At 41.5% G+C, this 17268-nt stretch overlaps 1 protein-coding gene across 1 annotated transcript in view; it reads right to left on the bottom strand.

Moving 5' to 3' along the window:
• The window catches only part of tns1b (tensin 1b), a gene marked incomplete at its 5' end in the record, with an annotated part of 163859 nt that overhangs the window by 33679 nt on the left and 112912 nt on the right, over positions 1–17268 (bottom strand). The window contains 10 exon segments of the mRNA XM_084544673.1: positions 524–640; positions 838–903; positions 1130–1259; positions 3511–3586; positions 4915–4975; positions 5060–5172; positions 5719–5802; positions 6671–6735; positions 9218–9340; positions 9441–9491. Coding sequence (XP_084400799.1) covers positions 524–640; positions 838–903; positions 1130–1259; positions 3511–3586; positions 4915–4975; positions 5060–5172; positions 5719–5802; positions 6671–6735; positions 9218–9340; positions 9441–9491 — 886 coding nt within the window.

Here is a 17268-nt window from a genome sequence, read left to right as displayed (position 1 = left end):
GCGAGACGGAGAAAAACACAAATACCAAAATAGCGTCCCCATTCCTCACAACCACATTAAGATGCATTTCCAGTCATATGTGTGTTTACGTAAAAAAGTCATTTAAAGTGACCTATCACCAAGACGTTCGTGAGAGGGGTTCAGAATCCACTCACATGAAGAATACTTGTGTATTCTCCTTGTCAAAGCAAGCTATTTGTTATGGATGCTGTTACATTGCGTGGATTTGGCAAGTGTCTTATTACATAATCCACTCATTGATAATGAGCTTTAAACAGAATGAGGCCTAAATGAGACCTATCATAAGGCACGATTAACACACTTACTCGCCCTACAAACACCCTTCCTAAAATCTCTGTCTCTGTGTGTGTTTGTACAATATTCTTTCTAAAATTGTATCCAACTGCAGATTTGAGTATTTCTCCATGTTTGAGTTCAGTTAGTGGAACTTGGCCTTTTGTGCATGCACACAAATTTACTCAATAATAATGCAAAATACTGTCTGTAATCCTGCCGTTCTCACCGTCTGCAATATCCTCACAGTTCTGATTGAAGTTTTCGTAGGAGTCCCAGCGTATCAGGGGATCCTGTGTGTTGTAGTCGACCGAGACGCTCGGCCCGTTTTCCAGGTGGTCCATATCTTGACCAGAAATACGAAAAAGACAGAGCAGAAAACGTGAATGTCTTTGTTTAGACAAAACACTATTGATCATAATATGAAAATGACTTTTAAAGACTGCTTTTGTGAAATAATAAACTTTTACCAAATAAGTAAGATTGTGAAATATAATGGAAAATTCAGAGCATAACCATGAGACTCAACACTTTGATTCTTACCATGGATTTTCTCTGGTCCAAAAGAGAAAATAAACTCAACTTTTCCATATTCTGGAAACCTGTCATCTGCACACATGAGAGACAGTCAGAAACTGATAGAACACTTATGGAAAAAAATAAGGCAGAGATCATAAATTTAGGATCATTAATCATTACAGTGGGAAATGCATGTAAGCAGTATTTAAAAATAATACCACTAAAAATATTAGCTGGTATCAAATAAGGAACACATTGTATTGACAGTCAGTGCAGAGGATCAAAAGTAGTGGTTTAATCTAACCAGATCTCTTACCTTTAAATGTCTCATCAAGCTCATCTTTTCCAAAGACAATTCCCAGGTCGTGAACAGCACAGGTGTGAAACTGCACGCGGAATATCACATCACGGCACGGACTGCGGTAGCGTTTGTGGTAGCACTTGAGCTAGAGGGTGAAAGACATCACCTGAGATTCAGAGCCAATAGAACTGATTTGAGCTAAACAGACATTGGCAACGTTAAGGGGAAAAAAAACATTTGTATCGCTTCTTTATTAGTGCCATTTGTCAATTCCGTATAAAAAAGTAGTTTTCACCTGACAAAACAAAGCACTTTTGCAGCTCTGCAGGGCTGATACAGTCAGAGTACCAAGAGAGCACAACATAAATTATATTTGTGAAACACAAGCCAGAGGGCATGGTATCGTTATGTACTCTTTCTCTGCACAAAAAAATAAATAAATAAACAGCCATTTCATGTAATCCCTCATAAAGTGAGGCCTCTCCACATGCTTCATTTTCCAAACTTTAACAGCAACACATAAAACCACACACAGGAAAATCTGCTCTCCCTCCTGCTGATGCATGATGGGCCGGGACCTGTTTTTTTAGTAGAGACTTCATATTTACAGTTACTGGAGGAATACTGACCTAAAACCAAACAACTTGCCATTCAGAAACTGTGCCTATAAAACATCCTACTGTTACATATAGCACAAAACATTTCCGATCTTGTAATTCTATACTTTATAGTCTTAAGTTTCCATTTTGAAATGGATAAAATGGCGTTTTCTCTCATTGGGGGGCTGTGAAGGACAGTGGCTTTGAACAGGTTTTTCAGGAATCTGCTAAACCTAACACTGTTAGGCCTACCTCATTTTCAAAGGTTTTGAGATGGTTAGCTTAGCTTAGCAAAGGTGAATAAATATGACTGCTAACTATCTGTAAACCTCATCAGTGTTTTTATGTCACAATTTCTTATTTGTTTAAGTTGTACTTAAATCAAACTGTAACAATTACAAGATATGGCTGTCAGGAAGTCATTGCAGCAAGAAAATGAACTTTGTAGTACATAACCCCCAAATTACATAACATGTTAAATAATGACTTTCAGAGGTGTTGGCAAGTGGGCTTTGCTTGTTTTGGACACAGATAGCAAGGCTGTTTAGCTTTGTTTCCATGATATGCTGAGTTATACAGTTGCTAGCTTCATGTTTATAATACAGACAATAAGAGTGGTATTATTAATCTCCTCATCAATCTCTCACCAAAGGAAGGAAGTATATATTTTTTCAAAATGTTGAATCCTCCCTCTCATGTTCTTAACTTGTCTGTTGATTTTATTGTAGAATTCTGGATAAAGCTTTACCAAAAACTCAAAAGAATGACTATTGGCAAGTGAGTAGAAAACAAGGGAAACTTGAAGTTTAGATTCAAGTTTAGATTACATGTTTAGATTATCCTGGTTGTTGCAATATTTTCTTTTTACGTCATGCCATTCTGCACTTTATCGTTATTGGAAGTCATATAATCACAATTTGAAAATGCAGGAGCACAGTCTGTGCTGACTAATGTCCCTTCCATTTGGCCGTTTTCCCTGTTACATGAATAATAACAAGCATCAGCAAGCAACGGTTCAGTCAGATGATGCATTCAGCAGAATCCATTAGTCTGTCTTAAATAAAGGATGAGATATGAGCTCAGCTCTGAGGGCCAAAACGGAACAGCCTCAAGCGCACAGTAAGTGCTCCCTTTGAAATTCTCCACATTGACATTATGAGTCCTGGGGACATCTCATGGATAACATTATGGCCTGAATGACAGCAGAAGCAAAAACTTTGCTGATGTGTGCAGTATTTTTACATGCAAATATAAACCAGAGGCTGTCACAGATGATACTTAATTGAGAATCTCTTATTCTGCACTTTCAGCAATTCCAAAAGGAACAAAGAAGAAAACACCCTATATGTCTTTCATATTAAAATCGTGCGTCTGACATAAAACTTACTTATAATGATTGTGTCATGTTAAAATATAACCTTGCATATACCGAAGTGCTGTTGGAGAAGAAGTACGTAGCCATTTTGACATCATAGTTTTCAACAACATATTGTGTGCTAACGAGGGTATATAAACTGAAGTATAGGACCCAGTCCAACAGTCTTTCCCCAGGTTTTTACAGCCCTATTTCTTAAGTGAGCTACTATAAACTGCTACAGCACTTGCATACAGTACATACACCAAACATCAGACTGGAAAAACCAACAGGATTTCCCTCGTTACAATAAAAATCAGTGCATCCCCTGCACATTTCTGTGGTTGTTCTCACTGGCATCAGTACACTGGTTTTTCTTTCTGGCAGAAGTAACACATTTCAGAAACTGCAACTGCAAAATAATGTAGCTGTGCTTTTCTTACCAGGATGTCCCCCTTCAGAAGAAGACCAGGTTCAATAGTGATGCAGATGCTCGTCTGGCTGTCCCCTTGAACATTGCTGCAATTAATTATAAAACATAACGTTATACGGGACTGGCTCAGACATTTTGCTGTGGAAATTAACACAGTAAACTCCAACATATCTCGCCTGCATCAGTTGTTCCTGTTGCTGTTGCTTGGATCGGATATAAGCACACATGATCTTCTAACAATCTAATTTCTTTAACAGTGGCCATCACAGAGCAGGAGTGCGCTGCCGTGCTGGGCTAATTTTGAGCATTAGTGTCTATGTGATTGTCTAACTCAGAGAGTAGGATCAAAGGGTGGAGAGTGCTAATAGGGAGCATGTGAGCGAAAGTGGGGAAGAATGTGATTTGGAGCTTTAAGGGGTTGACAGTCTGGAAATGTTTGCACTGTGATTGTTTCACACTTAGTTATTGTGTAGAGTGTTGTGTAACACCAGCAGGCTTCAGTATTTACAGTAACAACATTAAACAGATGTACAGTAAAAGGGCAATTTGTTTAAAGCAGCACTAAGATATATTTTTACATTTTTACTAATGGAACTCACTCGAATCACTATGTGTAATGTAAAAGGTGTTGCTTGTCATAACAAGTGAGAGACATTTATCACCAGATTCTGTGGTTCCTCTGCTCTGTGCAGCATTTTAGGACGAGGAGGTGATGATCAAAACAGAGCAAAAAGTAGAGCGTTTAAGATTTACTAAATTAAGATTTATCTCGACCTTTTAAGAACTTTAAAAGGTCAATGGTAACTAATGATAAAATAATTAAAATCAGTACCGCTTTAGTCATCACAACATGGTTGCATTTACACCAAAGATTATCAGGGCTGTTAAAGACATTTTTGGTAAAAATACCTAGTTTGAAAATATTAAACAGAAGTTGGACGTATTCCATTGTCCACACTTATACGGATGGAGTCAAGGTACCATTGCTTTCAGGTAGGGAAACTGACTTCTAATTAAAGTATGGACACTATTTTTCCTATTTTTCCATTTTTTCCTGTCTGGCCCAGGGAACCAGCAGGGACCTCTGGCAGGGAAACCCTGCAGGAGTCCACCTAGATTCCTGTCTGCGTGTTTCATTGGCTCTCCAGTCACAAAATAACACTAGACGTGATTATGGGATCTAAAGCGGAGAAACAAGAGCCTGCAGCTGGGAAGGCTGGCTAAATACAATAATGTGAGCCAAGCTCCGAGTGTAAACTGGCAAGAGGGATGATCTGTATGTATACTGGGGGGCAGGGGAGTTATAGGAGAGGCTTTAAGGGAAAATCAGGATTTTTATTATTGTGCCATTACGAGCTTGCTATCCCTGGAATCTTGTAAAAGCATTTGAGCGTGAGTGTATTTTAAGACTTACTAGATCCCAGATGTGTAGACGGGCTGCATGGCCTGGTATATTTTAAGAAAAGGACGACAACCTGGAAGACAAAAAAGTCATTTGAAATCACAGGATGTGTGTGAAAATGCTTAGCTGCGAGTTGTTATCTGTGCATGACACTCACCTCCCTTCGACTCGAAGTTGGGAATGCCATGCATGATGACATGATGAAGGAACAGGGGTTTGTTGTTGATCTTGATGTGTCCAGAGAGCAAGCCACTGAAGTACTCCACATACCTGTGGGAGGGAGTGATAGATCAGAATGCTGCTCCTGTATCTTCCCTTCTGTAAGATTGTGTCATGATGTTAAGTGTTTTACGGAACAAGATTGAACATCCTGTGATCATCACAACACAGACACACAAGCTTTGACTTTGACCTTTAGCAGCATCAGTGTTTTCAGCTTGTCAGCCATGTTGTAAGAGCCCAAACTTTGGACAAATGGACATTTTCTATTAAAAACTCAAAGCTTTTCATATTTAAAGCTGCACCAATCAATATTGTTTATTAAGAATGAAGCATATTTACAATGAGTGTTCAGAACTTCTTTTGAATTATTGTTCAACCCCAAAAAATTAACTAAACTAAACTAACTATTTTCATACACACACAAAAACAAAAACACGATTGAACTTTTCATTATCTTCCATTATAAAGTGATAACATTTTTCAGTTGTATTTATAGAAATAAAAATCAACTCAAGTTTTATTTGTTTGTAAGTTTCTTTGTGAAAAAGTTCATCATGAGGTCAAACTATAAACAAGAAGTAAAGGATGTCAGACCTTTTCTGGGACGGCTGACCCACAGGAAGCACTTTGTCTTCATAGAAACGCTTCATGGCAAACCTGTCCAGAGCCTGGTCAGCACTGCATTCCAACAATAAAGTTTTGTAAGAGCACGTCCAACTGATCCTTGTAATATACACATAGTAGGTAGTAGTTTGAAGTGGATAATATTGTCTACATGTGAGCAGCATTTTTATAGTTATATAAGCTAATAATCACAGAAAGGAAGGAAAAGCAACTGCAGTAAGCTTGCTCATGCTGTGTTAGATGGCTGAAAAGTCATCTTGTGGCACAGAGAAGAGCAAATCAGGGAGAAAAGAGACAACCTAAGTAGATTATGAGAATGCACGCAAATGCAGAGTCAGTCACATGTGTCCAGCATTTGTCTAAAGAAAGCTACTTATGTTAAATCACATATTTACATACATCACTTCACAGTGTTAAAATGATGCAGCACTTTGCTGCTACTTCAGCTTTCAAAGCTACATGACATCACCTTTAAGATGGCTTGTGAGATTATGGCATTATATAGAAATCTAATGTTCTGTGTGGAAGACTGACTGACTGAAACAACAGGGAGTCACATGCTCTTCTGATTGTTTCTGCAAAATCATAATTTGAGGATGCAGTGACTATTAGAATTAACTCATTGCTCATAATTATATTATCAAACACTTTCTCCAAATAACCTCAAATAATCAGTCTCATGCTCTACACCTCCTCACTCTGTTCATCATAGCTCTGAATGCTCACCGTTTTCCCTCTCAACTCCACTCCTCCCGCAGTCTCCCCATTCTATCTTTTTTTCCAACTTCTATTTATCTGGTTCCAGTAAATTACAGGTTCCATCCTCATGCCCCCTCTCTCCCTTTTTTCTGAATTTCTTTAATCATTCAAAGTGTGCTGCGGCATGTGACTTCTCCAGCTGTAGATTGGTATTTGGACCTACCTGGCAGATATGTTGCTGTAATGCATGTAGGCTGCCACCACCACTCCAGTTCTGCCCCGGTTGCCCTGAAAAGACATGAGTCAAGCAAGAATAAGCAGAGGGACTTTTCATCCTCTATGATGTCCAAGCATGTCTAGCACAGTCTTGGTATGGACTTTTTTTCTTTTGGCGGATATTTAAGCACTTACTTCATTGCTGTGTTTTTAAAAACAAAATCTATGATGCAAAGGTAAACGTCCCTTAAGCCTCACCACAGAATAAAAAAAATAAAATAAAAAAGATTAAAAAATCGAATTCTCTTAAATGGCATTCCGGTGAATTATTGTCCCACTGTAATAAAATTGGGGTATTCATAAGCAGTGAAAGATCAAAACAACATTAACATTAACAGCATTACATTAAATACACTGAATCAATGCAAAAGACTGGCTAACTAATTCATGCTTACACCTGAACATAAGCAAAACAGTATGTATGTACTTTACAAAACAAACTACTGTGTCTCATGACCCTGGTGTAATAGTTCACCAAGAGAAGGTTAGAGTGGTGTCTGACTTTAAATATCTGGGAATCATTTTAGACTCACAACGCTCATTTAAAAAGCATGCAAACAAGGTTGTTAATACTGTCAAATTTAACCTGGCAAATTTTAAGCACATAAGACCATATCTACCAATGAAGGCTGCAAAGCTCTTCTTGCATGCAATGATCTTCTCACATTTCTCTTACTGTTTAACTAGCTGGTCGCAAGCCAATAAGACAACATTGCAACCATTGGAGTCACTCTATAAACAGGCATTAAAGACATTGGACCGTAAGGGTAATAGCTATCATCACTGTCACATAGTCAAAAAACACATGTTTAGCTTTGAAAACTTCAGACACTTTGTTGATGCCTGTCTTGTCTTTAAGGTACTCGGCGGGCTTGCTCCACCACCACTGTGCCAGTTCATAAAACAGAAAGACAAGGTCAATAGAGTAACCAAAGCAACCACCAGAGGGGACTGCATAGTTCAATATAGACAAAGTAGGTTTGGAAACAGCCTTTTCTGTCAGAGCCACTATTTTTTGGAATAGTCTGCCCAATGAGTTAAGGGAGTGTAATAGTCTTTCCATTTTTAAAAAACAGCTTAAAACCTGGATCAGGGACAATTACAAGTGTAACCATACTCCACATACTTGAGTCCATGAACATACTTTTCTTTTATTGCCTTTTTCTTTTCTTTTTTCTTTCTGTATTTATACTGTATTCTTACTTATTGACTTTTGCATTTTAGGGTGCCTGTTAAGATCTGGCTAGGGACAACAGATGGAAACTAGCACTTGTAGCTAACTCTGGCTTGTTTACAGCAAGTAACTTGTCTGTTGATTAATGAGCATTGTCCCTATCAAATAAATAAACGATATCCAGCCTTTTAACAGAGGAAAAATTTCAATGTTTATGATTTGTAAGTGTTAAAAGTTAAATGAATTAGCAAAAAGTATTTCTACATCATAAGTTATTTAAGATATACTGAAGCTGTATAATCTAATTCCAATTATGGTATCATGTTTACATAAATACTGCAAGTATGACATTTTTTTTGCAAACTTTTCCTTTAAAAGTGTGATAAAAAAAGAAGAAACTACATGTGACTGTACCTTTTATTTACAGGACATGTTAAAAAAAGAAAAATAATGACTCAAGAGCTGAAGTTCAAGCACATGACTACAAACCAGTGTCAGATTCCATTCCCTCTGCACATCTATCCATCTTTAAAACTAGGATCACTGTGGAGGAAAAGTGTGTTCCGCATTATAAATATCGCAGCCACTCTAACAGCGTGGAGCCCAGTGGAAATGATTTGTTTATATGCGGAAACCCAGCACGGCCTGCTTCCTTAGTGACCACCACAACTTCCAAACCCACACTCTCATCACCAGCATTACTCAACTTGTAGAAAAAAATAACACCAGTTGTTATGGCAGCTGACTTGTTTGTAACCTCCCTGTGGGAACATATTGGAATGAAGCACAAAGCTTTAGGATCCCATGGTTAATTCTTATGTTGCACAACACATTCAGGAACACAGTTGGGGCTAACGTGAAAATGATTAGGTACTGCATTTGGGACATTGGCCTAGCAGTTGAATTTTGATACGTTTTTTATGGTTTGTGTCAGCATACTTAGAGGCCAGATGAGTGTGGCTTGCCACAAGAGTTTAACGTGATACAAGTAAGTTTAGGCAACAACAAAAAAATATTGGTCACTTCAGCTTTAGGATGGGTAAAGGGATAAATAAACCTAAGAAGCCATGATGACGGTCATGCCTTACCACCCTAATTTGTGTTTTCCTAACCCTCATCCAGCACAACCCAACCCAAACAAGCACACAAAGGCGGTTGCTCTCACAGACACACAAGCACCCTGAATGTCAGTGTTTTACTCATGAACAACAACAACAACAGTTGAGGCCTCCAAGAAAAGTGGGGTCCTGAGAAGGGCCCGAGAGCACCATCTACTGTCTGGAGAGACGATCCCAAAGCACTCTCATCTTTCAGTCTCACCTTGTTGTGTATAACCACCACATTGTGGCTGTCCGCACTCAGCCACGTGTCCATGGCCTTGCAGATGCTGCAGATTTTGTCCAGGGCTGGGGCATGGTGGTCAGGCCAGCCAAAGTCCAACACCTGCAAGAAGAGGAGGAGAGATTTGTTTTTGTTCAAAATGGTCCCTATAAAGTACACAGGCGAAAATGGATGAGAAGAGATGTCAGGCATTCAGATTTACCTTTGGATTAAGTTGGCTGATGTCATAACGCTTCTCGCTGAGGTTGAAGAGCTGATGGAAAGGATGGAAAAACACTTTTATTATGCATGTGGTGTTATCGTGTGTCACTGCTTTTTTACTTAGACATTGCTGTGTACATTCTTTAGGAGTGCTAATCATTCTTTAGAATTATCTCTTGCAGGTGTGGAAAGCATGCCTGGTAACAGATTCCAGTGCAATTCATCTGACCCAAGCACACAGTTGCAACAGATAAAGGTGACAGAGTTCATTTTCAGTTTAGAAGCAATCGACTTCACACAGAAACAAAGCAGTCTTCTCGTTTCTAGAAGAAATGACAACCACTGCTGGCAGGTTTAGTGTAGATGTGAAACTAATTAATTCCATGAATTCATTTGGAAACATTAAAGCTAAATGCTTGAGCAAGTTAAATGAGGAACCATCAAAGAACACTGTATTTAATGCCTGCATACAGTATGTGTGTTCAGTTTAAGTCATAAGTTTCAGAGAAAAAGTTAATAACATTGAAAAAGGGATTTGATGTGTTTAATTTTGTGTTTTCATCCTGTTTTATTGAAGTTAGAAGTAAGCGAGCTAAATACAAGTTAAATAACAGTACCGCCATCTACTGATCGATTTTGACGCAGCGGCTAGTTTTGTCAATATTGAATGAAACCTTTATTCAGGAAGTTACAAACAGCAACAACAAAGTCGAGACAAGCACATGGCCAGCTTCTTCAGCTACAACTAGCCACTTCAGCGTGAATCTTCCGAGTTGCATCGTCGGTATGTGTTTGTATGTGAATTTATGATATGCTTGAGCCTTTAGTGGTAAATGTTGTGTAGCGTACTTATCTGTTGCTATGGTAGCCTACCGTGAACGAGCTATTTAGTTAGCATGCTAGGCTTCGGTAATTGTTTATTTACGGTTTGGGCGACTGTATATATGCAGTATTTATGACTGTACTATTTTCTTTATTTCTTTTAGTTTCACACTTTGCTTCACAAATAAATCTGGAAAAGATGAAACCCAGTGTGTTCTGTGGAGTAAGGAGTTTAGCTGCCTGTCAACATATGCATGCTACGCATTGAGGACAGAACAGTGAAACGACGGCATCTCAGCGTACAAGATAACGCTGAACAGGCTGACAGCGGACACTTCCAAGACGCCACTACGCATCAGGCAAGTACGGCTACCACGGCAGTGTTTCCCCAGAAGCTATCAACGCCATCATGTCTGCTAAATCATATAAAACAAGATCTCAAGCCTCGTGTTCTTCTACTGGTTCAGCTGCAGCCAAGGCAAGAGCAAGAGCAGAGGCAGCAAAGACTCTTCTAACCTTTGCCCACAAAGAAGCAACGTTAAAAGTAGAGAAGGCGCAGATAGAGGCGTCCATTGAGCTCCTCAAGTGTGAGAAAGAGGCAGCTGCGGCCACAGCAGAAGCAGAAGCCTTAGAAGCTGCTGTTAAATCACAAATAGATGAACAAAGCATTGGACACGTTTTAGAGGATCTGCCTTCTCTCGAGAGTTCACACCAGACTGAAAGGTATGTCATGGCTCAAGCCCAGTTTGTAAAGGATGAAACAACTGAAATACAAAAGCCCCCATCATCTGATAACCCCCCGGCTAATATAGTTGACCCCCCTGGAGGTACTCATCCCTCCCACACCAACCCAGCAGACTGTGAACCCTCACCAGAAACAAAAACATTCTCCAAACAATCTGTGTATAGCCACCACCTTCCAGCTTCACCTTTTTTGCCCCCCCATACACCTCCAGGTGACCATCACAGAGAACACAATTGGACCCACCAAAAATCAAGTCACAGCTATGATCCCATCTACAAATCCAGACATTCAGGCCACGATGATGGAAACATCAGTGAATTTGTCAGATACTTTGCTCGTCGGGAAATTGTAGCAACGGGTCTCCTTCAGTTCAACGACAAACCACAGAATTACAGAGCCTGGAAACGCTCTTTTGAGAACACAGTAAGGGGCTTGGATTTAACAGCAAGTGAGGAGATGGATCTGTTGTTTAAGTGGCTCGGTAAGGACTCGGCTGAGCATGTTGAACAAATCAGAGCCATACACATCAACCGTCCAAATGCTGGGCTAAGGATGATCTGGGAGAGACTCGACCAATGTTATGGCTCAGCAGAGGTAGTTGAAGATGCTCTGTTTAGACGAATTGACAGTTTTCCAAAGATCACAAACAGAGACTATGTAAAGCTAAGGAAATTCAGTGACATACTCATGGAGCTCCAGAGCGCCAAGGAGGAGGGAGACCTCCCTGGCCTCTCTTTCCTGGACTCAGCAAGAGGATTGAACCCAATCGTTCAAAAACTCCCCTTCTACCTGCAGGATAAGTGGGTTTCAGTCGGTGCAAGTTACAAACGTGAATATCAGGTCTCTTTTCCCCCATTTCATGTTTTTGTAGATTTTGTTAGTCAAGAGGCCATTGTTAAAAATGACCCAAGCTTTAACTTTGCCACTCACCTTGACCCCGCACCCAGACCTGAGAAACCCTCCTGGAAATTTAACAGACACAGAGAAGTGTCAGTACACAAAACAGAGGTGTTTGCAAATTTCAGCCACGAGTCATATGGGAATTCAAAGAATGCAGATGACTGTAACAAACTTTGCCCAGTGCACAAAAAACCCCATGCCCTCTTGAAGTGCAGAGCCTTTCGTGAGAAGTCCATCGAAGAACGCAAAACGTTCTTGAAAGAGAACAATATTTGTTTTAGATGTTGTGCCTCTTCAACGCATTTTGCCAAACATTGTAAGGCCAAAGTGCAATGTTCTGAGTGTGGCAATGTGAATCACAATACAGCTCTTCACCCAGGCCCAGCTCCCTGGAGCAAAGAAACTGACCCTGATGCAGAGCACGGCGGGGAGCAAGGTGCCACTCCGCTAAGTGAAATCACTTCCAAATGCACTAAAGTTTGTGGTGAGAATCTTGCTGGCAGGTCTTGCTCCAAAATCTGCCTTGTGAAAGTGTACCCAGCCAGCCAACCAGACAGGGCGATCAGGATGTATGCAATACATGATGAACAGAGTAACCGTTCTCTTGTCCGTTCAGAGTTTTTTGGAGTGTTCGGGGAAAATGGTCCCAGCTCTCCCTACTCACTGAGAACGTGTGCAGGCCTTAAAGAGACTATGGGAAGACGAGCTACTGGTTACGTCGTAGAGACACTAGATGGAGCACTCCACATTCCCCTGCCCAGTCTGATTGAGTGTAATGACATCCCCAATAACAGGGAGGAGATACCCACGCCCAGCGCAACACTCCATCATCCCCATTTAAAGAATGTCTCACACCTCATCCCAGAGCTCGACCCCAACGCCCACATATTGATGCTGCTTGGACGGGACATCGTCAGGGTTCACAAAGTCCATAAACAGATAAGTGGCCCCAACGACGCACCCTACGCACAAAAATTAGACTTGGGGTGGGTTGTAGTGGGAAATGTGTGTTTAGGTGGTGTTCATAAATCAATCACTGTGAATGCCTTCTACACAAACACAACAGAGAGGGGACGTCCTACAGTTTTTCAGCCCTGCCCTAATCTGTTTAAGATAAAAGAAAGATCCTGTGGACTCCAAATCCCCTACCACAACACACCACAACAAAGCGACAGACCTAGTTGTGAATCAGACCATCTTGGATGTTGTGTGTTTGAACAAACCAAAAATGACAACCAAGTCTCATCTTCCATTCAAGACAAGGTCTTCATGAAGATAATGGAAGAAGGAATGACAAAAGATGCAAACAATCACTGGACAGCTCCATTACCGTTCAAATCACCACGTCAAAGGCTGCCCAACAACAGGCCACAGGCTATGAGTCGGCTCAAGTCCCTGATCCGCCACTTTGACAGAAAACCAGAGATGAGGGAACATTTCATAGCTTTCATGGAAAAGATATTCCAAAATGGTCATGCTGAGATCGCCCCTCCTTTAAAGGAAAATGAGGAGAGATGGTATTTGCCACTGTTCGGGGTTTATCACCCCAAAAAGCCAAAACAAATCAGAGTTGTTTTCGACAGTAGTGCTCAGTACGGTGGACTGTCTCTTAATGATGTCTTGCTAAAGGGCCCAGACCTCAACAACTCACTCCTTGGCGTCCTCATGCGCTTCAGGAAAGAAGCAGTAGCTTTCACAGCAGACATCGAGCAGATGTTTTACTGTTTCCACGTGCGAGAAGAGGACAGGAACTTTCTCCGTTTTTTGTGGTTTCGTGACAACAACCTCTGCAATGACATCACAGAGTATCGGATGAGAGTCCACGTTTTTGGTAACAGTCCCTCTCCGGCGGTAGCAATATTTGGCCTGCACCGGTCTGTCCAGTCCTCTGAGATGGATGTCGATGTTGAGGTCAAGCAGTTTGTGACACGTGATTTTTATGTAGATGACGGCCTTAAATCTCTTCCCACAGTAGAAATGGCCGTGACTCTCCTGTGGAAGACGCGAGACATCCTTGCCAAGTCAAACCTGAGGTTGCACAAGATCGCAGCTAACAGAAAAGAGATCCTGGAAGCTTTTCCATCTCAAGATCATGCAAAAGATCTCAAAGACTTAGATCTTGAAGCAGATGCACTGCCTATGCAGCGGAGCCTGGGTCTCCTTTGGGACCTCAAGAGAGACTGTTTCACCTTTAATGTGTCTGATGAGACAAAAGCCTTCACACGACGTGGTGTATTATCTACCATAAACAGCCTCTATGACCCGCTAGGCTTTGTAGCGCCCGTTACAATCCAAGGCAAATCCATCCTCAGAGAGCTAACTGCAGATAATGGTGACTGGGATGCTCCGTTGCCCCTAGGGATGGAGGAGTCATGGGTTCTTTGGAGAGAGTCACTAAGTGCGCTGTCTAACATCTCAATCACCAGAACGTACACCAACATCTCACCTTCAGAAGCTACGCACAGAGAGCTGTGCATCTTCTGTGATGCTTCAACCAAAGCCATTGCAGCAGTGGCTTACATGAAGGTAACCGACACAGATGGGAACTGTGAAATTGGCTTTGTCATGGGGAAAGCAAAGCTGACGCCACGTCCAGATCAAACCATCCCCAGATTAGAACTGTGCGCTGCTGTGCTAGCAGTTGAAATCGCTGATTTGATCTCAGGAGAACTCGACATTCAGCTGAACAACACACATTTTTTCACAGACAGTAAAGTTGTCTTGGGATATATTTACAACGATACAAGACGCTTTTATGTCTATGTTAGCAATCGTGTGGCTCGGATTAGGAGGTCTTCACAAGCCAGTCAGTGGCATTACGTGCCTACTAACCAGAACCCAGCGGATCTGGCAACACGGTCTGTTCCTGCACATCAGCTCATGCACACTAACTGGTTCACTGGCCCCAAATTCCTGCTCAAAGACAACCAAAACTCCCTCCACGACACTTATGACCTTGTTGAACCCTGTTCTGACACTGACATCAGACCGCAGGTCTCAGCTCTGAAAACCACAGCTACTGTGAAACTGCTTGGTTCTGAAAGATTCACAAAGTTTTCCCATTGGAGCTCTCTGCTGCGTGCCATTGCTCGTCTGTTGCATGTTGTCCGCGCTTTCAAGCAAACCACCAATAGAGACAGTTGTAAGGGCTGGCACTATTGTGAAACGGGAGTCACAGTGGAAGAGTCTGAGCAAGCTAAAAACATTGTCATCCGAACAGTACAAGAGGAAGTGTACGCTGGAGAGATCAAGTGCATTAAAGAGCAACAGGAGATTCACAAGAGCAGTCCAATCAAAAATCTGGATCCCTTCTTAGACAGCCATGGTCTGCTTAGAGTGGGCGGACGCATCAGCGAGGCAGATCTAAGTCAAGCAGAAAAGAACCCACTTATTGTTCCTGGTCAACATCACATTGTAGGCCTCATCGTGAAACATCACCATGAACAGACGCGCCATCAAGGCCGGTTATTCACAGAAGGAGCTGTGCGGACAGCAGGATGGTGGATGGTTGGTGGCAAAAAGAAGGTCAGCTCTGTTATCCACCACTGTGTAACATGTAGAAGGTTGAGAGCCCCCCTCAGTGTTCAAAAAATGGCCAGTCTCCCTGCACAACGTCTCTCAACTGACCCCCCATTTACAAACGTGGGCTTAGATGTGTTTGGCCCCTGGAATGTTTTTGCACAACGCACAAGAGGAGGCGTTATACACAACAAAAGATGGGCTGTCATCTTCACATGTTTGAGTATGAGGGCAGTTCATATCGAAGTGATCGAGTCACTGGACACGTCAAGTTTCATCAACTCACTCAGACGGTTCTTGGCTATTAGGGGTCCGGTGAAGAGTATGCATTCAGATCGTGGCACTAATTTTATTGGTGCTTGCAAAGAACTACAGATACCCTCAAACATAAACAATATAGCAGTCAAAACTTACCTGTCAGAACAGGGATGTTCATGGACTTTCAATCCCCCACACGCCTCTCATTTTGGCGGTGTGTGGGAGAGGATGGTGGGCTTGGCCAGGAGAATTCTGGACACCATGTTTTTTGAGCTCAAAACCACAAAACTCACGCACGAGGTTCTCGTCACCTTCATGGCAGAGGTGTCAGCCATAATAAATGCTCGCCCCCTCATTCCAGTGTCGACCGACCCTACTGACCCTTTCATATTGTCTCCTGCCATTCTCCTCACGCAGAAAGTCAACCCTCTCTCAGCTCCAGCTGGTGACTTTGCTGTCTCTGATCTCTACAGACACCAATGGCGTCAGGTTCAACATCTTGCTAATGTTTTCTGGGACAAGTGGAGACGTCAGTTTATCTCAACACTTCAAACCAGGCGCAAATGGCAATCCAGTCTTCCAGATGTGAAACCAGGGACTGTTGTTGTTCTGAAAGACGTTCAACTTCCAAGGAATGAGTGGCCACTTGGACTTGTGACAAATGTGTTTCCCAGCACCGATGGCAAGGTGCGTTCTGTGGAGATAAAGGTGGCTGGACCACAGGGAACCAGGCTTTTTACCAGGCCCATCTCACAAATTGCAGTCCTTGTTCCCCCAGAGCCATAAACAGTAATAATAATGTTGTTTTGTGTGCCATGAGAGAGTGGCGTCTATTAACGCCAGGCGGGGAGTGTTCAGTTTAAGTCATAAGTTTCAGAGAAAAAGTTAATAACATTGAAAAAGGGATTTGATGTGTTTAATTTTGTGTTTTCATCCTGTTTTATTGAAGTTAGAAGTAAGCGAGCTAAATACAAGTTAAATAACAGTACCGCCATCTACTGATCGATTTTGACGCAGCGGCTAGTTTTGTCAATATTGAATGAAACCTTTATTCAGGAAGTTACAAACAGCAACAACAAAGTCGAGACAAGCACATGGCCAGCTTCTTCAGCTACAACTAGCCACTTCAGCGTGAATCTTCCGAGTTGCATCGTCGGTATGTGTTTGTATGTGAATTTATGATATGCTTGAGCCTTTAGTGGTAAATGTTGTGTAGCGTACTTATCTGTTGCTATGGTAGCCTACCGTGAACGAGCTATTTAGTTAGCATGCTAGGCTTCGGTAATTGTTTATTTACGGTTTGGGCGACTGTATATATGCAGTATTTATGACTGTACTATTTTCTTTATTTCTTTTAGTTTCACACTTTGCTTCACAAATAAATCTGGAAAAGATGAAACCCAGTGTGTTCTGTGGAGTAAGGAGTTTAGCTGCCTGTCAACATATGCATGCTACGCATTGAGGACAGAACAATGTGGCTTCATGCTAATTCAAGTCATTCAAGTCAATTATGCTTTAGGCTAAAGCTACATTGCTACATCTTATTATCTTGAAGAGAAACTCTATAAGTACAGTAGTAAACATA

Source organism: Chelon labrosus (assembly GCF_963514085.1).
Source record: "Chelon labrosus genome assembly, chromosome: 5".
Classification (NCBI taxonomy): domain Eukaryota; kingdom Metazoa; phylum Chordata; class Actinopteri; order Mugiliformes; family Mugilidae; genus Chelon; species Chelon labrosus.
Note: the sequence above shows the minus strand (reverse complement) of the source record. Positions and strands in the feature narration are given on the sequence as shown.